Genomic DNA, 20,817 nt, shown 5'->3' on the forward strand with positions numbered 1-20,817 from the left:
ACCAACTGTTACTTTGCAAGGGATCATGGGTATATAACAGGAAGTGCGCATACCATGTGACCAACTGCCATTTTGCTGCACCTGAATGTTACAGCACATGTACACTGCAGGCCAGATGCAGATTAATAGAGCATAGTATAATAGGAAGCCATATCTGAGGAAAATCATTATTATCACTACATCAGATGGGATCATAGAAAAATAAATTAGGAAAACAATATTTCCTATAGTATTTCCTATAGTAGGCAGTGGTGAAACATTCACTTTCATCCAGAGTTAGAAAACTCAGCAATTGCTTGTGAAGACTGGGCAGTGTTGTCGAGTTTAGTTCTCAGGGAGATGTCAGGTAATCCTATGGGTCAGCAAATGAACACAAAAATGCTTTTCTATTATGTTTAGTATTCAATATAAACAGGCTGTTCTGTTCACTGAGCAACTGAAAAGGTTTCAGTTCAGACTGCCATTATTATTTATTTCTGCCTACCTAGAAGGAGGAAGTGGAGACATGAATAAAGAATTCAGGTAACCTTCTGGCCACTTGACCCTAGTGACTGAGAGTGAGATGTAAGGTGTTGTAAATAATACCACTCTAGTGGCATAGTTTTTCTAGGGCGATAAAGGTTAGGTCAGTGACTACGATCACTAACACGCGAGCATTATAGAGATGTTTAAAGTGGGCCCTGAAGATTCTAAGGGTTTTGCACCCACCAGGTTAGGGGATTGGCAGAGGTGGGAGAGCCTCCACTTGCCACTCATGAATACAGTACAGCCAAATGCAGGTAGTGACATATTCATAGGGAACATTCAGGTCTGTAAGACAATGTAGAATGGTGCAGGGCTGGGTGCAAGTGGCCACAAAACATGTTGATTTCCATCCATATTTCGCATATTTTCCGTCCTTTTACTGTGTAAATGACCAATATTAAATAGATGTTCTTTAAAGCTGAAAATGTATGCTTTAATCAGTTATACAGACCAGTAGTACCACATTTTACTTCTTATGGGAAAGGTTAGCGGTCCTACATGACATCTGAGAGGAATGTATATTTAATCTGAAAAATATTACCTCATAAAACTGCACTCGGTAATTTCTGTTTAAAAACAAGAGCTTTATTACCTAATGCTTCCAAAAGAAAAGGAACATTCATAACCTTATATGTAATTACAATGATTCATAAGGTTATATTGCACTTCCCCATTTCAGAAAACATCATATCCAAATAGCGACAATCAATATGCAAATTCATATTGTAAAATAAACTCATTTTTTGAAACTTGAAACATAATGATACTACAATTTTTTTAGGTTGCATATTTGAAGATGTACCTAAACAGCTTTATAAAAGTCACACTGCACGTGACAGCACTAAAAGTTCCCAGCAGGAGACAACAGATGGCATTGCTACATGTACCAAAGGGGTAGGGGTTAGTCTCTGGCTGAATCAGTCATGTTGACTGGAGTTTTTTTCTATTTGTCCACATTTAGTTATTGTAGGAAACCTGAAGCCTGATATTTCTATATATGGGACCCTGATCTGCAGAATACCAAGATACTGTATAATTTGAAAAAAACAAGGTGTTTGAAAAACATATTTTAATAAAATATATCCCTTGCATTCACTTTGATCTTTTTCCGTCTGTAAAGCCTATGGTGTTTGGGCAAAGATTTGATTCTACAAAGAGATGAATGAAACCATGCATTTTGTGCATTCTGAAATGAAAATGTAATTACTAGCACAGGCCCAACTGGGACATGTTTAAACATGGTTAAGGAATATCCATATGCTACTGTTAATCATAGTTAGCCAATTAAAATATCATTGTAATACAACTTTTGTAATGTTTCATACAAAACTTTTACTCGATAACTCTGACTAGCTAACATGGTACAACACCATTACCTGTAACATCTATAATAATTCATTAGCAGTAGCATATGGAGAAGTGTATAAATTCTTTAAGAAACCCTGTTACACCACAGTTTAGAACTTTTTCAGTCATATGAAATAAATATAATTAATAATGAATATTGCAGTAATGAAAGTAAGGCACCTGTCTCAGAGATATCCTATAATTGTGCTCGGTATTGTCTCTTCTCATTGAAGATGAGCACCTGTAAAGAATTAGCTAAGATAATGAAGCCCCTGAGTGACAGATGGGCATTAAGATCTAAAGGGTTAAAGCAAGGGGACACAACAGTTCTAAATAAAATATGAGTGGCCACAGGCATTTTGCCAGATGCCATGAAGCCTGCTTCTGAAGAATACTCCCAGTGGCCTCAACGTTGGTGCTTATTTTTGAATTCCTGGTTTGGAAACAATTTTTGGTTGAGTAAAAGTCAGGTGTACTGCCAAACAGAACCTCTTGTAGGCAATTTTATTAAGTATTCAGTGGATAGGATAACTTACAATTCAGATGATCTCTCATGTTCTACAGAACACAGTTGAAAATCTGTTGATTTGTTAGTTTATGGTACTTAAGTCCCATAATTTACGTAAAAATATTGACCAGAATATCAATATTGGGAAATGTCTTGAGATGGTATAAGATAAGCCTATGATTAATTTCGCTGCTGAGGCACAAAATGTTTAAATCTTTTTACAATTATGTACTGATACAAATAAACTAGAATGTTTTTTACTCAACTGAGCTGCTTTGACTTTACTCCTGTTTGTGGCCTGGAAAGTGCCAGCCTGTTTTTCTGTGTGTTCCATGTATGGCTCCCGAAGTTCAAGGTGTGGGGCTTGAGCACCCAACGTACAAAGTGGTAAGCAAGTACATAACTGATCTCTCTATTGGTTTGTGTCATATGGTATAAGATTAAATATATAAGAAGGGATGCAAGAAGTCTAGTTTTTATGGAATGCAGTAAAGTGAGTACACTGGGACAGACTATCCAATTACCACAAAGACTTTAATGCAAGAAATCACAGATAAGAAGAGTTAAAGAAAACAAAATATTCATCAGATCAGAGTTCTCAAATAAATATAAATAATTGCCTTCAGCTATTAAGTTCCGGTGTTCTACGAGTCTGTAATTTGCTTCTTGTCTTTGGGTGGAATCATTTTCACGTTGAAAGGTATAAAGTATTCCAGCAGTGCCTGGGTCTTCTTGGAGTCTAAGTGGTAGTCTTCTGATATTTTCTTAGCAGTCCAGGTTTCTGGAGAATTTTTATGGTTGTTGAGAAGTGTCAGTGCCTCAAGCACAGAAATCTTTCCTTTAGGAATACTCTCTACATCCAGATCCATAAGGGTCTCTCGATTCACAGTGAGTTTTGGAAGTCTTAGCTCTTCTTGCGCAGATGCACTCTCTTTGGTTTGTACCTATTTAAATGGTTAAAAATATATTAATATCACATTTCTTTATAAATGCAACAATTGTTGGCTTACTTGTTTTACCAAGCAAATACACTCAAGTTCCAGGGTTTTTCTCAAAACATTCAAGGCGTGAGCTTGTTTTCTGAACTCACACAGCTACTTCAGGGCAGTTCCATCAGAAGTACTGATTAGATTTTCAATGCACAGTTAAAAGGGGCATATAACTGATATACTTACATAAATCCCTCTACATATTCCATAACATGCCATTTACTAATTTTAGGCACCCCCAGTGATTCTAATGACTTACCTGATATCATGGGCTCTGTTAGTAGTAAATTGCAATGACTTGAGATACTTTCAGGGAGCACCATGGAGCCATCGTCTTCCTCCATCACGTGGTTGCACATGCGCAGTATGTCGACTTTTTCACTCTACTGCACGTTGGCCAGGGGCCGTTCAGGAAAGAGGCAGAAGAAGAGGATCGCTCTATGGTGCTTGCTGAGAAGTCATTATAATCACAATGATGTAGCTACACTAATTCCTTTACACATTGTACAACATGCTGTTTATTACTCCAGGTTTCTTCTTTAACAGAAAAACTAAAGCTTAAAGTAGAAGGAAATGATTAATCACTCAGATGGGGGGGGGGGTGTTAGGCATCTCCAGTGAGTATAAACACTTACCTGATACCCCAGTCTGGTGCTGCCGTTCGTAGATAATTGCACTGTCCTACAAAGAAGTAGGCTAAAATGCTGCACATTATTTTTTCGAAAACTCTGTACCAGCCCCCCCAGCCCTTTAGCAGTGAAGATTTGTGAATTCAAAGATGCCCCGGTAGCTCCCCATCTTATGTTCTGCTGATTCACTGCACATGCTCTGTGCTGCTGTTACTTAATTAAACTTAAGGAGCAACAATATACTGCACATATATAATATACACACACATAGCATGGAGTCTATATTGGAAGAGAATTTGGTTCTGAAGTATAGTTAAACAAAACAAAAAAAAAAATCTGTTGGCTGGAGTAAAAAAAAAAAAAAAGGCTTAAATAACTTTACCTCAGAAGATGGGTCACTGGAGTCAACATAAACTTCTTTCAGCCTTGTCAGAAGCAGATTATCTTTGTTACGGATTTTATCTTCAATGTCTGGGTGATCTGATTAAAACAGAAATGCACCCCAAATAAATATTATTCAAGAAAATCAGCAATAAAGGATCCCATTTGTTACATTTCTAAACGATTGCCATTTAGGAGTCAGGAAGGAATTTTTTCCCCCCCTCTGAGGCAAATTGGAGAGGCTTCAGATGGGTTTTTTGCCTTCCTCTGCATCAACTGGTAGGCAGATTAAAAAAAGAAAAGGTTGAACTTGATGGACATGTGTCTTTTTTCAACCTTACTTACTATATTACATCATACTAAAAGCTAATTACAAAAAAGTAAATTATCCATGGAATTACCTAATAAAGGGCGGCTTACGCTTTTATACGCAGGGAGATTGTTTACGCCAATTGGTACTTGACTCAATCTGCAGCCAGGTAGATTGCATAGGACTAAAACTGCTCTTTCCTGGCCAAATACAAACACAAGAGCTGCAATTGGCCATAGAGCCCACAGTGGTGACGGGGACACCTATCATAACCTTATCTGAATTATCTTTATAGCACCAGCAATGAAAGCTTAATAGCGCCAGCTTTAGAACAGGAATGATCTACTAATAATAAACATAAATTACTTTGCTAGATGCCTGAATAATTTCACATTAGAGAACAAACCCCTCGAGTCGTGACCTCTAACCAATGAAGAACTACAATTCCCAGCATGCATTTCTCTCACACTTCAGGTAACATTGTCATACAGAGTGGAAGAGGACATTAGCAGCAGCCCATCTAGTAAATGTTTAAGAATATATAATATAGAAAAACAAATTCTGCTAATAAAAAAACACAAAAGCAGTGAGAATGCCAATATTAGGCTGCTGTGAGTAAACATGTCCCCCCCATAACTCACGTGTTTTGGTTGCCCTCAGTGCATCCTCTGTTTTCGGATGGGAGGGTGCAGGCCTTGGCTTCTCCTTGCCAATAAGCCCATGAGCCCGATTTTCAAGGTTAAAGTTGCGTAGTGCTCGTGTTAAGTTTAGCACCATGTTTGTTCATTAGCACACTCACTGACACAGCGTGCCTGGCTATGCTCCGTCTGAACATGAAACCAAACTGGCCTGACGATTTCCTGGTTGAAGCACGTAAGGCAGCCTGTAGGGGCGCGTTGCCAGTACTAAGGCTGAATGTACAGTGTCCATTGTAGGACAACTTCCGTCTTTGTGCCAAATGCGTTCTCCCTTTGTCAAAACGCCTGCATCCCTAATGTTTCAACTTCCACAATGTGCTTTCCAATAACTTATCCCTCATCTATGGCATCACCTCCTGCTCCATACTTCATGCACTCCCTTTCATCCACTATACTCAATGCCTCCTTCTCTATACTCCAGCCGTCATTCATACGGAACGCATTTTAGGACATGCTGCAGCGAAATACTTCTCCTTCTTGCGATGTCCTATGTCTTTGGAATGGCGCATCGGTTGCTTTTACCGTCAGTCATCGTTGAAATCTGCAATCGCACCTCCGTCCTCTACCCTCCCTTCTCAACCTTCAGTCTTACCAACTCCGCCATCAGCCCTCCATCCTCCACCCTCAATCCTCCATCCTCCACCCTCAATCCTCTTCCTTCCGCCCTCAATCCTCTGCCTTCCGCCCTCAGTCCTCTTCCTTTTAGTCTTCGTCCCTCCGCCCTCCCTGCTCAGTACTCCCCCGCAGATCTCTCTTTTCAGCCGACAGTCTTATTCATAACTTTCTGAAGTGGTGAGCGAGGGTGGAGGGCTGAGGGGGAAGACTGAGGGCGCAGTTCATATGACGGCTGAGAATGAAGGGTAGAGGACGCAGGTGCGATTGCAGATTTGGACGATGACTGACGGTAAAAGCAACAGATGCACCAATCCGAAAACATAGGACATCGCATGAAGGAGATGTATTTCGCAGCAGGATGTCCTAAAATGCGTTCCGTATATATGCACAGCATACAGCAGCCAGCATTCGCTTTCGAGGCTTAATCATGGGAGTTGTAGTTCAATTATATTTGTCTGGCCATATCTCGAAGGCCTATGCTCTCTTGTTGTTTGTAATGCCGAATGTTGAGGTATCTGGTGGATGATTGAGTGTTGTAAACTGCCACAATGTGTCCCACAGATTTCTATTAACCCCAAGTCTTGATTAGGGTGACAGTGGTTTAGGCCTACAATGTTCTGAAACTAATTCATTTCCACACCTAAATGGTAATAGGAAACAAGGTCTTAAAACTTCTGGAGTTTCTGCTGCTTAAAGGGATTGTTTACCTTCGTAGAGTTAACTTTTAGTATGATGCAGATAGTGATGTTCTTAGACAATTTGCTCTCCAGTTTGCAATTTTGGCTATCTGGTTGCTATGGTCCAATTACCCTAACAACCATGCATTCATAGATTAAATATCAATCTATAAATGTCAGAATGTTACATCTCAGTTTCTTGTATAAAAACAAATTTGGTTTTAAGTGTCGCTTTTCTTCTCATAGCATGGCAGTAACCTTTACATTCAAGATAAAGATGATATACTCCATTGGATCTGGTAATGAAAGACAGACCTCCCCACATTGTTTTCAAAACTAGTGGTACGATATATTATTACTCTACTTTCTTGCCCTAACCTCCAATTTTAAAAACACAATATTATTCACTTATTTATGCACTCCGTAAAACTTTCAGTAGGTAGCTGGATGTAAAAAAGGGCCTAGCAACGATTGCTAAGGAAACATGTACAGTTTTCTCATGGGAATGATTCTGTAAACCCTTGCACATCCATAAAGTTGTAGTAACTGCTGGACACTTTTTGCCTTTTGTCCTGTCCCTGGTGCAAAATTGTAGCCCATAAACAAGTCAATTGTGTTCTTTCAATGTCAGTTCTTACAACCAGTATGCTTGATGTATTACGTATAGGGATGCACCGAATCCAGGATTCGGTTTCAGCCAGGATTCGGCCTTTTTCAGCAGGATTCGGATTTGGGCAAATCTTTCTGCCTGGCCGAACCAAATTTTAATTTGCATATGCAAATTAGGAGCAGGGAGAGAAATCGTAAGTAAAAAATGTTTTCCCCTTCCCACCACTAATTTGCATATGCAAATTATAATTAGGTTCGCTATTCGGCCGAATCTTTCGCAAAGGATTAGGGGGCTCGGTCGAATACAAAATAGTGGATTCGGTGCATCCCTTATTACTTATAAGCCATTGTTACTTGATAATGATGTTAAGACGACTTTAAGAATTGGGGCTGCACCAGACATCTTACAGCACTTTGAATTTCAGTATTTAAGTCTGAAATGAGAAAATGTTAAATAGGTTTAGATAATTCCAAAAGCATATTAAATACGGATGCACCGAATCCAGGATCCGGTTCGGGATTCGGCCTTTTTCAGCAGGATTCACCGAATCCTTGTGCTTGGCCAATCCGAATCCTAATTGGCATATGTAAATTAGGGACGGGTAGGGAAATCACGTGATTTTTCAACAGAAAAGAAGAATTTTTTACACTTTTTCCTTTCCTGTCCCTAATTTGCATATGCAAATTAGGATTCGATTCGGTATTCGGCTGAATCTTTCACCAAGGATTCGGGGATTCGGCGAATCCCAAATAGTGGATTTGGTGCATCCCTTATATTAAACTGTTTAGATTAATTCAGCCCCACTTTTGCACAGAATGAATCATTCTTAATAGGAAATTATGGAATTTCATTATGATCCAACATAGTGATATCGGTGATATTTTGCTAAAATATAATTCCCAATGTTTTTATAAATAGGCAAAATGTCATATGAAAACAATATATTTTTGTCGAAGAAAATGAAATTGGACAAACCACTTCAACCAGTTGAACTGCTACCCCTAGTTAGAAATATGCCTTCTGTTATCTTTTTGGTGTTTATTTTTGTGACATTCCTTCTTTTCAGATGGTACTTTGCAAATTTCACTCAGTCTTCCTGTCTCAGAAAGGACAAGTTTACACATGCGGACATGGACAAGGAGGTCGTCTTGGACATGGAGATGAACTTACATGCTTGGTATGCTGACTTTATCATTATTACCAGATTACAAGCGTTTATAGTATATATAATGCTCCACAATGTTTGTGATATTTACCTGCTTCATCTGCTCTAGTAATGTACTGTAAATAGTTGAGTACTTTTCTCTTGTTAAAGTGTATAAGTGCATTGGGCTTCTCTAAATGTATCCTCCCAGTGCTTCTCTTAATGCACCCTCCCAGTGCCTTCATCACCTGGGTTTTCTCCATCAGTGCATCACTTCCATCCTTTGCTCTTTATGAATGTGTAATAGCTGTCAATCGTACAGGCCAGATGCTGTCCTGCACATGTGCTTGCTGTCAAGGGCAGAATAAAGGTTGCAAGCTTGTAAGTTGAGTTAAATTTGTATTTTATCAAGTATGTATCGGACTGTTGTACATTAGAAAGGATAAAGTCCCTTGCACTATGAAGAATTCATAAACAAAAGGAAATTTCTGTCTTTTCATGCAATTTTTTTTAAAAAAACAGCACTTTCAAAGAAAAGTTCACTTCAAGTACCAGTATGGGATCCTTTATCAGGAAACCAGTTATCCAGTAAGCTCCAAATTACGGAATGGCCGGCTCCCACAGACTCCATTATAATGAAATAATACAATTTTTTAAAAATGATTACAGTACCTTGTACTTGATCCCAACTAATATATAATTAATCCTTATTGGAAGCAAAACCAGCCTTTTGGATTTATTTAATGTTTAAATAATTTTCTAGTAGATTTAAGGCACGAAGATCCTAATTATGGAATCTCCAGGTCCAGAGCTTTCTGGATAACAGGTCCCATACTGGTATTTTAGTTTTTCACTGGTACATCTTGATACAACGAAATCTAAACCTTCAGAACATAGGGGTACTAACAGACTGATGTCAAAGGGCTTGTCATAAAACTGTGGTGAGCAGTCTTCTATGTTCGCTCTGCTTCATCTTGGTCACACCAGCATGTTCATAGTCAAACTGGGCCAGGCAGCTCTAACAAATTCCAGCCCAGGAGAAGTAATGACTTACATTTTCAGTCTGTGAATGAAAGTGCTGCAGAAGACAAAAATATTTAAATATCTTTTACCTGGATCAACAGTATAGTCTACATAGAATTTCACAACTGGACATAATGTATTTAGGGCAATGACACATGGTGCTATTTGTCGCTCAGCATTTTGTTGCAGAAATTTCTTACCAGAAGATATTCTGCCATAGACAATGCTGGGAATTCACTCTGCCAAAACACTCAAATCGTGTTATCGCTCAGATAAGCATGCTAATACATTTTTCACATAGGCAATTCTCTGTAATGCCTATGGCAAGTTATTTTCTTGCATTTAGCCGTTAAAAAAAACTGAGTGACAAACAGTTTTGTGTGTCATTGCTCTTGAAGGATTTATTTTTATTTCAGGAATGATGCTTTTTTTTTACAAGCTATGGCATGAAGTTGTTTTAGCCCTGCTTATTAGGGCTAGCTGAAAAAGCTGCCACCACCTCCTTCAGTTCACTAAAAGGAATTCCTGTCCATTAGTGAAACATTGTGGACATAATGACTCTGAAGATTTTCATTCATCCAGGTCATGGTATATCTAGTATATGTAATTCTAAAACAACTAGACTTGCTGAGTAATCATTGAAGAAGTTTCACTACTCATCCGAGCAGCTGTTCAACTGACTGGTGTTGGAAATCCTCGGCATATAAACTCTTCTACTAATGCAATCATGATGGCACATTGTAACTCTTCAGAGAGGGGGCCTTCGACACCACCTGTCTGCTACATACAATGCTGTTGTAACATCTGTACCCCGGCGGTTTCAGAACACTTCACACATCCATTCATGCAACTCTCACAAGTAACACCTGTTCTAGGATACCTTGGTAAGCCTATCACAGTAACCCCACAGAATCACACCCCTGTGAGTTTCAGATGTCACCTCTCTGAAGAGTTACAATGTGCCATTGCGATTGGATTAGTGGAATAGTTTATATGCCGAGAACTTCCCACACTAGTCAGTTGAACTGAAGAAGCTGCTTGAATGAGTAGTGAAATGTCTTCAATGATTACTCAGCAAGTCCAGTTGTTTTAGTATTGTACTAGATATTGTGGACAGAAGCTGGGTCCGACATTAACACCAGTCCATAACAAGAAGCCGGGGGAGAAGAGGTCTGCAAGGAGGCAGCTGGATAGTTTATTAAATTGATAGTGATGCTTTCCTGATAAATGTGGAACATTGTCACTATTCATTTAAAATTGCAGTTGAATACATAGCTCCTTTAAAGAAACTCATGTGACAGGGTTGCAATATTCAAAGGTGGATTTTTGTTTTGGACAATTAAATTACCGTATTGTATTCTTGTAATTTGGGTTCAATGAGATGTTTTTCTTTTTTTTTCAATACAGTTCCATATTCAGTCTTATAAAAATATCCTTTAATTTTCTGCCACATGTCTTATTAAAAGCTTCTACAATGTAATTCTCCTACCGCACACCTGTAGTTCACCAATCCTGCAGTTGGTGGTGCGTTCCTTCCGTTGACCTGGCCGTGTCCCTTAGCAACCAATGTATATAAGAAACGGATCCGCACACGCTGATTAATGCAGTCGGGGAATATCCCCTTTTATTCAGCCACTAAACATCATGTTGTTTGGTGGCTGAATAAAAGGGGATATTCCCCGACTGCATTAATCAGCGTGTGTGCAGATCCGTTCTTGTACACATTATTAAAAGCTTCTGACATTAATGAAATGTGAAATTATAATATTTTTAGCCACAATATGTGTGTTTATTTTCAAGGTTCCTAGGCTGGTGGAAGGTCTTCGTGGTCATCCATGTACTCAGGTCGCTGGAGCAAAGGATCACACAGTAGTTCTAACGGAAGATGGATATGTTTACACATTTGGACTAAATATATTTCATCAACTTGGAATTCAGCCGCCCCCTCCAAATTCAAATGTTCCAAGGCGGTATGTGAATATTGAATAGACGAGTAAGCTGAATGGTAATGTGAAATGAATACGTCTATAATGGTCTTATATTTACTACAACTTTCTTCCTAACCCAAATTATGAAGCATATATAACTTTGCATTCGTTTAGCATATTTTGTTAAAATGTTTGGCTGTAAATCCTCCTCCTAGAAATGAAATAAAATCCTTTGTGGAAACTTCGTTCTAAGATTTTGAGCCAATACCTGTAGTAAATCCAAGAAAGTGTTATATTTGTCTAGAATTGCGATCTATATGGAGATTGCATTACATATGCAAGATTTTAGGGCTCATTTACATAAACTAGTGCAGTGAGCAAAGTGCAATTTTGAACACAATCCACATATTTTTTTTCCTGGAACTTCAGCATCATTGCAGTCACAAAGGGGTCATGAGTCTGATGCAATTTTGCTGTTCCTGATGCAACTGCATATAATTAACCAAAATTAATTTTGATGCGAATCGGACACAATTACATGGAAGTCCACCTGGTTTCATTTCCAGTGAGTGAGGTCTACAGAAGACCACTGCAATAAATGCAATGAGAACATACTGAAAGCGGAAGCTATTCATAGATGTTTATATGCCTAATGGTGCGCACATTGCCTTAACTTCAGATTCCATTGCCTATAAACAGTGCTCAATAATCTCTTGTCACATGACTGAAATTTGTGTTACAAAGAGTACATAATTCTATTTATATGTGTATAGTGTAGCAAAATGCCAATGACACTTAAAGGTAAGGAAAGCTAACCTGTTCAAAATTATAAGAATATCATGACCAAATATTTCATTTTATATGTACTGCTCCACATTGCTATAGTTAACCCTTCCTATATTACTGCCTGGGAGAGAGACCAGGGAAACAATAAATGAAGAGCCACGGACCTCTATAGTTACAGTTATAACTTAAAATACTTCAATACTTTTATAAAGGTTACCATTTAAGACCAGTTATGTTTTTTGTACAAGAGAAGAGTGTGGCAGGCTACAAACTTAACTTTAGGAAATGCTTTTCATTTTAAATGTATTGCTAAGCTACTTTTAGGATTGATTTATTATGATTATCATTATTATGAAACTATTCCATTACAGTGATACGTTAAACTGAATGAGTCAGTTTGAATATTGGGACTACTAAAGTGTCTTGCTGTCTGGATTACTTCCAAGTGATTATTAAAGTATTATTAATGTAATTGCAGATTCAGGTCAAAACCATGAAGGGAAAGACTGTGTTAGGGGTCGCTGCTGGAAGGTTTCACACTGTTCTGTGGATTAAAGATGCTGTTTATACAGTGGGATTGAATGGTGGCCCGTTAGGTAAATATATTATTTTACAGGTTTTTATACTATGTCACAATGTTAAAATCGATTTGGTATTTGATATGTGCTACATTTTGCTTTAATTAACTGTTTAAATATAAAACACTGTTCTGTTTATAAAGCAACCCAAGTTTCAAAAGAACACTTCATTTTGTGACTGCGCTCTTAAGGTCTTTGCATTTATTAGACTACTGCTGTCCTGCTATTTCCAAGTGATGCAACTGTTTTTCATATTTGTTCGAACCTGGAGGCCATAGAAATCATTTGGTAGCGTCATCTTGAGTCAGCTAGTCTCCAAGACAACAGTCCTGGTTTAGGCTAGTGTAACAGATTTGGCTCCCTAAATACCCTCATAACGTTAATGGGGTTATTTACTAAACCTCAAATTTATCTGGTCGGGCTTTCTGGGGCAAAAACTTTCATTTTTCGTGGCAAAAAACGCAACTTTTTCAAGATTTATTTTACCCCTATGCTGTAAAAAGACAGAATCTGAAAATCTGCTATCTCAGACCTGTTGACTTCCTGTATAAGTCGATGGGAAATGTCCATATCCCAATTGGAAGATAGCTTTGCTCTTTGTAATCCGATAAATTCAGGGTTTTGGGGCAAAAACACGGAAAAATAAGTGATTCTGAGAAAAAAGTCAGAAAAAATCATATCATTCAGGGTTTTGTGCGATTTTATTGTATTTTTTACCGATTTGTTTTATTCCAGTTATTTTATTCGTAAATAAGGCAAAATTGAGGATGGGAGTTTGGACAAGCTTTTTTTATTTAAATTATGAGATATATTCAGATTTTAGTACATAACCCCCAAAACTTCCAGAATTATTCAAGATGAATAACATGTTTAAATGGACATTTAAAGTAAATGTAAAGTGTATAAAGTAAGTATTAAAAAAATACCTTTTCTTTCCCTAACCTAACTAACTAATATCTCTGTCATACATACCGTATGCATTTATTTTATTAAATAGTGAACTTTGGTGCTCATGCTGAGATTTTTAATTTCTTGCTTTGCAGGATACTTGCAAGATCCTAATGGAGAAAAATTTGTAAGTTGTCCTCGCCAAGTATCCGCACTTCATCATAAAGATATAAACATAACTCTTGTGTCAGCAAGTGATGGCGCTACAGTTTGTGTCAGTGAAAGGGGAGATATTTACCTTCTGTCCGAGTATCAGTGCAAAAAGCTTGCATCAAAGTAAGACATGCCTATTTTTGTATATATTTTTTCTACATGAAAGTTTGTTCAGATTGTTACATGACCCAAACTGTGTCTTATATTTTTTGTCTTGCAGACAGCTAAACCTGAAGAAAGTTCTTGTTTCAGGGGGCTTTTTGGAACACAAGGCAGCTCCTGAGCATCTTAAAGAGAATGGCGGCCAGCCTGCAAGTGTTTTTGCTTTGGATCAAGCTGGAAGGGTATGAGATTATTACTTTTTAGTGTTTGAGTGTTTTTTATGAAAGTTGAAATTTTTAAATTAACTTTAAGCATGACCTAGACATCAATATGGAGACAATTGCGTGCAACTCTTTTTCTTGCCTATGATGGCTTATTTAAGAAAACGTGTCAAAATATTTCCATGTGCATGTTTTTCTCAGAAAAAAGGTCACACCAGTGACAATTGTACGGTTATATATAGGTTTAAAGAGAGGGGCTATTCCTATAGGGTGTTAAATGAGGCTCTGGCGATAGCGAGGAAACGCCAGGTTGAACCTGTGAGAACAAGGGAGAATCAATCCTGGGTGGTCTTCAGTACTAAATATAATCAACATACCAAAAATGTGGGCAACTTTATTAAAAAACAATGGAATATAATACAATCTGACGCTGATTTGGCCAGGATTTTTTCTGACCCCCCGTTAGTCTGCTATAAAAGAGGTACTAATTTAAGGGATCTACTTGTTAAAAGTGACCCAGTACATTGCTATCATAATCTTACGCGCACCTGGCTCTCTAACGCCAAGCCTGGATGCTACAGATGCCCTAGGTGTACCTCTTGCAGATTTATGTCCCCCGGGCAGTCTTTTTTACATCCACATACGGGTAAACGATTTACTATAAGACACCACATTACCTGTAATACAACACATGTGATTTACCTGATTACTTGCCCATGTGGCCTATCGTATGTAGGGAAAACCGTTTTGACATTGAGGCTTAGGATGGACGCACACCGATCCGCAATAAACACGGCCTTCCGCGACGGCAGAACCATGAAACCAGTAGCTAAACATTTTCTTGAACAGGGACACAGATTGCCTACTTTCAAATATATAGGCATTGATCACATTCCTCCTTTGAGGCGGGGGGATGATCGATCCAACATTCTACTACAAAAGGAGGTATTTTGGATTAAAAAATTAAATACCCTGTCCCCACTTGGCCTTAATGAGAATTGTCCCTTAACCTGTTTTTTAAAACAAAGGTGATCCCCACATAGCCCTACTGCTAAGCCTCTATACAAGGTTGCCATTGTGCATACATAGAGTTTGAAAATCGTTACTCTTGTTGCTGTTCTAGTATATGAACTAAAATTGATACTTTGTTAGAAATGTTTCTTGATGTTATCAGTTTCTGAAGTCCATTAACTATTTAAGTTGCAATGTGTTTTTAACTTTATATAATAATTTATTCTTTTGTCTCTTCCTTCACAGTGAAGGATATGATTATGAACATATGATTATATTTGGGGTTTGTGATTGGGTGAGTGTCTCTTCCTTTTTTCTACTTAAAGTTTACATTGTAAAACATTCAGTGTCTTGATAATGGTCCTAGAGGTGGACCGAAACATTGAACAGTTTTAATGTAACTTAATAAATATTTGATTTTTAATTAAAATCCCAGTGTGCACTCATGCTTTCTGGATTAGTTATATATATATATATATATATATATATATATATATATATATATATATATATATATATATATATATATATATATATATATATTCCACAAAATAGCCAGCACTCTCGAAAATATATTTCAGCTTGCCTGTAGTCAGCAAGAATGGTCCGCACTTTCAGGTCTTATGTAGAAAGTAAAAAAGTTTTATTGTTACATACGAGACTAACGTTTCGGCCTCCTCCGAGGCCTTTCTCTGATTGTTTGTAAAAATGCCATAAATACCCAAACAAGGCGGGAAAGAACACATAGAGACTGACGTGTTAACAACATCACTAAAACGCGACTCACATTTGCATATCAATCATTAAACATCTCAATAATATAAATATCTCATAATGATTGCTATGCAAATGTGAGTCGCGTTTTAGTTCTTGCTGACTATATATATATATATATATATATATGCATAGAATGGACCAGCACACCGTTTTCTTCAATCAAACGTGTTTATTCAATACACACTGTGCATCCAACGTTTCGGCCCGCATCCGGGCCTTTATCAAGGATAAAGTGACAGTGATAGTGATCAGCCTTTTATACCCATAATCCCCCTCGTTAGTCATGTCATGATGACCTCATCACAATGCTCAATTTACACTCCAATTACACATGTGTTAAAAATGTCGCACAGGAAAAACATCTTTTCAAGTTATAATGTGCTTGTAATTACCACCTAACTGTTATATATTTAATAAGTGCCACAATTTCTCAAAAATAAAATCTTTCATTTCTAATTGCAATGCGTCCTCATTATTTGCAATAAACCTCTTTGTGTAAAAGTGAATATAAAACATTAAGTGTACCTTTACATTACTGCCAGTAGATGTCACCATAGTGCTGAAAAATGAATATGTGCTTTGATCCACTGAAGTGAATTAAAATTGTTACAAGTTATTTTCTTTAACTCCAGAAACGGCAAACACACAGATACAGCACCTGCAAATTAAGATAAACGTTATCTCAACCAGTTGAAACATATGTGTTTATGAAGGAAACAACTCCTATGTATCCTTCCAATAGAAACAAATCTTTGTTCATTTATTCTGGTCTCTCTTCTAAATCTGATCTCTAGGCACTGATAAAAAAGGGAAATTTATATGCTGCTACGTTAGAAAGCAACCCAATGACTGCTGTCCATTTAATCCCCTTGGCGCTACACAGCCCAGTTCATAAATCCAGTATGCCTCCCTTTTTAAGAGCATATTATCATAGTCCCCTCCTCTTGCTCTCTTGGGGATCTGCTCTATGGGCATGCACCTAAATGCTGCTGGACTATGCCTGGCCTCCGCCCAGTGTTTAGCTACTGGCTGCTGTGAAATGTCTTGTTTTCTGCCTTTTTCTCTCTTGCTTTTCTCAGGATCCAGGGCTGCTCTAATGCTGGACCTGTGCATCGACATTCTCTCCTTGAATGGTCTGATCGTTTTACCACAGTAAATGAGCCCACAGGGACACTTTACAATGTAGACCACCATAGCGGTATCACAGGTCATTCGTTGCCTGATCTTATACCGCTTCCCTGTGTGTGGATGGGTAAAATATGTGCCCTGTATTAAAGAACTACACAGTATGCAGCCCATGCATTTATATACACCCGGACGTTGTGTAAGAAAATGTTGGGTATTGGATCTTTGGTATTTATTCACAGGGTCAGAGGGGCTCAATATTTCTTTCAGATTGCTACCCCTTCTAAAACTGAATCTGGGCTTCTCAGGTAACTTTTGGTTAGTGCGTCATCAGTCTTTAGAATGGGCCAATGTTTTAATACACTACTTTTCACAGCTGCACTATTCACCCCATATTTACTCACGTAGTATAGGTCATTACTCTCACCCCCACCTCTGATGACCTGCTTGTGTTCCTGTTCCCGTATGATCTCCTCTCTATCCAAAGAGAGAGCCCAGTTTTTAGTCTCCAAAAGCAATTTTTCGGGGTATCCCCTCTCTAGGAACTTGTTATACATATCTGTGAGATCCTCCCGCCTCTTACTATCGTCACTATCAATGCGCACCACCCTAAGCATCTGTGACTTGGGCAGTGAGTTCAAGAGATGCCTAGGGTGGTTGCTATGGTAGTGGGTCAGCGTATTCCTGTCTGTAGGCTTTCTGTATATACACGTCTGCAACTGATCATTTTCCTTATAAATTTCAACGTCCAAAAACTCTATTTTCTGTAGACTGTACTTGGCCGTGAATTTTACGGGGCTCTCTAAATCATTCAAAACCTTTATGAATTCATCCAACTCACCAGTGGGGCCTAACCATATGTAGAAGATGTCGTCTATATATCTCCTGTAGAACGCCCCAAACTGTCTGAACAGGGGATGGCTCAATATATGGTCGGATTCAAATTTATACATAAATGCATTCGCATACGCTGGGGCTACCTTCGACCCCATTGCTGTACCAGTAAGTTGTACAAAGTATTCATTCTCAAATTTGAAGTAATTTTTGTATAAAATAAATCTGAGTAGATCCAACATAAGTTCTACTGGCGGGCCTTCATACATTGCATTGTCGGTAACTAATTCCCGCACCGCCTCCACACCTGCATCATGTGGGATGCAGGTGTAGAGGCTCTGCACGTCCATAGTCACCAACAACATGTCAGTACAAGGGCAATGTATGCTCCGAATCACCTTAAGAAAATCACTCGTGTCCTTCAAATAACTTGACATACCCTGTACACATGGCTGCAATGCAGAATCCACATAAGATGCAATCCCCTCATTTAAAGACCCATTTGAAGAAATTATGGGGCGCCCTGGTGGTGTATATAGGCTCTTATGAATTTTAGGCAGTGTATATATAACTGGGCGTATAGGGCAAGTTGGCAAAAAGTATTCATACATGCTTTCCGTAATCCATTCCTTATTTAAAGCAGTTTGTAACAACACATTTAATTCTCTATGAAAATTTTCAGTGGGATCAAAAGACAATCTCTTGTATTTAGTGATATCAGCTAGCTGGGATAGGAGTTCACATTTGTAATAGGAGTAGTCCATGACCACAATCCCCCCTCCCTTATCCGCAGTCTTGACAATGATATCCTTATTTTGTTTAAGGGACTTAATAGCCCCCTTCTCCGCCATAGTCAGATTGCCCCTCCATTTCTGCTGCTTGTTATAATGGAATGCAGTGTCTGTGTCCAGCATACGATTAAAAGTCTTGATGGAGGCATTGGTACTTATAGGATCATACACACTCGTGAGTTTAAACTTATGTAATCTGGGAGCTGATATATTAAATATATAACAGTTAGGTGGTAATTACAAGCACATTATAATAAATATAGTAAATTGAGCATTGTGATGAGGTCATCATGACATGACTAACGAGGGGGATTATGGGTATAAAAGGCTGATCACTATCACTGTCACTTTATCCTTGATAAAGGCCCGGATGCGGGCCGAAACGTTGGATGCACAGTGTGTATTGAATAAACACGTTTGATTGAAGAAAACGGTGTGCTGGTCCATTCTATGCATATATAAAGACTTTGACCGAGCACCCGGCTTGGAGAAAAAAGAGGACAGAGTGCAGGTGTTTGTACTATATTATATTGAAGCGGTTTCTACCGTTGTCCCTTAAACAAAATAAGGATATCATTGTCAAGACTGCGGATAAGGGCAGTCTTGAAACAAACAAAATAAGGATATCATTGTCAAGACTGCGGATAAGGGAGGGGGGATTGTGGTCATGGACTACTCCTATTACAAATGTGAACTCCTATCCCAGCTAGCTGATATCACTAAATACAAGAGATTGTCTTTTGATCCCACTGAAAATTTTCATAGAGAATTAAATGTGTTGTTACAAACTGCTTTAAATAAGGAATGGATTACGGAAAGCATGTATGAATACTTTTTGCCAACTTGCCCTATACGCCCAGTTATATATACACTGCCTAAAATTCATAAGAGCCTATATACACCACCAGGGCGCCCCATAATTTCTTCAAATGGGTCTTTAAATGAGGGGATTGCATCTTATGTGGATTCTGCATTGCAGCCATGTGTACAGGGTATGTCAAGTTATTTGAAGGACACGAGTGATTTTCTTAAGGTGATTCGGAGCATACATTGCCCTTGTACTGACATGTTGTTGGTGACTATGGACGTGCAGAGCCTCTACACCTGCATCCCACATGATGCAGGTGTGGAGGCGGTGCGGGAATTAGTTACCGACAATGCAATGTATGAAGGCCCGCCAGTAGAACTTATGTTGGATCTACTCAGATTTATTTTATACAAAAATTACTTCAAATTTGAGAATGAATACTTTGTACAACTTACTGGTACAGCAATGGGGTCGAAGGTAGCCCCAGCGTATGCGAATGCATTTATGTATAAATTTGAATCCGACCATATATTGAGCCATCCCCTGTTCAGACAGTTTGGGGCGTTCTACAGGAGATATATAGACGACATCTTCTACATATGGTTAGGCCCCACTGGTGAGTTGGATGAATTCATAAAGGTTTTGAATGATTTAGAGAGCCCCGTAAAATTCACGGCCAAGTACAGTCTACAGAAAATAGAGTTTTTGGACGTTGAAATTTATAAGGAAAATGATCAGTTGCAGACGTGTATATACAGAAAGCCTACAGACAGGAATACGCTGACCCACTACCATAGCAACCACCCTAGGCATCTCTTGAACTCACTGCCCAAGTCACAGATGCTTAGGGTGGTGCGCATTGATAGTGACGATAGTAAGAGGCGGGAGGATCTCACAGATATGTATAACAAGTTCCTAGAGAGGGGATACCCCGAAAAATTGCTTTTGGAGACTAAAAACTGGGCTCTCTCTTTGGATAGAGAGGAGATCATACGGGAACAGGAACACAAGCAGGTCATCAGAGGTGGGGGTGAGAGTAATGACCTATACTACGTGAGTAAATATGGGGTGAATAGTGCAGCTGTGAAAAGTAGTGTATTAAAACATTGGCCCATTCTAAAGACTGATGACGCACTAACCAAAAAGTTACCTGAGAAGCCCAGATTCAGTTTTAGAAGGGGTAGCAATCTGAAAGAAATATTGAGCCCCTCTGACCCTGTGAATAAATACCAAAGATCCAATACCCAACATTTTCTTACACAACGTCCGGGTGTATATAAATGCATGGGCTGCATACTG

At 38.5% G+C, this 20,817-nt stretch overlaps 2 protein-coding genes and 1 long non-coding RNA gene across 5 annotated transcripts in view; 2 read left to right on the plus strand and 1 right to left on the minus strand.

Moving 5' to 3' along the window:
* Positions 1-1,088: 1,088 nt before the first annotated feature.
* On the minus strand, positions 1,089-5,834 carry LOC121393725 (NADH dehydrogenase [ubiquinone] 1 alpha subcomplex assembly factor 4-like). Of its 2 annotated transcripts, none has more exons than XM_041563079.1 (3): positions 5,741-5,834; positions 4,381-4,478; positions 1,089-3,324 (listed from the first exon to the last, which is right to left on the minus strand). In XM_041563079.1, the coding sequence occupies exons 1-3, from the start codon at positions 5,817-5,819 to the stop codon at positions 3,025-3,027; spliced, it is 477 nt and encodes a 158-aa protein (XP_041419013.1). In that variant the 5' UTR covers positions 5,820-5,834; the 3' UTR covers positions 1,089-3,024. The 2 variants fall into 2 exon arrangements, with proteins under 2 accessions (XP_041419013.1, XP_041419012.1); XM_041563078.1 differs by lacking the exon at positions 5,741-5,834 and adding an exon at positions 5,331-5,585.
* Positions 5,835-6,266: 432 nt separating this feature from the next.
* LOC121393726 lies at positions 6,267-11,429 on the plus strand. 2 transcript variants are annotated; one of them, XR_005961299.1, is made up of 3 exons: positions 6,267-6,291; positions 8,356-8,466; positions 11,257-11,429. It is a non-coding gene; the product is annotated as an uncharacterized LOC121393726 (long non-coding RNA). The 2 variants fall into 2 exon arrangements; XR_005961298.1 differs by lacking the exon at positions 6,267-6,291 and adding an exon at positions 6,915-7,021.
* A 1,225-nt stretch (positions 11,430-12,654) lies between these two features.
* The window catches only part of LOC108705643, a 182,613-nt gene continuing 174,450 nt past the window's right edge, over positions 12,655-20,817 (plus strand). Inside the window, exons 1-3 of the mRNA XM_041563080.1 lie at positions 12,655-12,766; positions 13,792-13,972; positions 14,070-14,193. Of these exons, the coding sequence (XP_041419014.1) occupies positions 12,664-12,766; positions 13,792-13,972; positions 14,070-14,193 (408 nt within the window). The 5' untranslated portion in view covers positions 12,655-12,663. The remainder of the gene's footprint in view (positions 12,767-13,791; positions 13,973-14,069; positions 14,194-20,817) is intronic.

This window comes from Xenopus laevis, chromosome 5L, assembly GCF_017654675.1.
Source record: "Xenopus laevis strain J_2021 chromosome 5L, Xenopus_laevis_v10.1, whole genome shotgun sequence".
NCBI lineage: Eukaryota > Metazoa > Chordata > Amphibia > Anura > Pipidae > Xenopus > Xenopus laevis.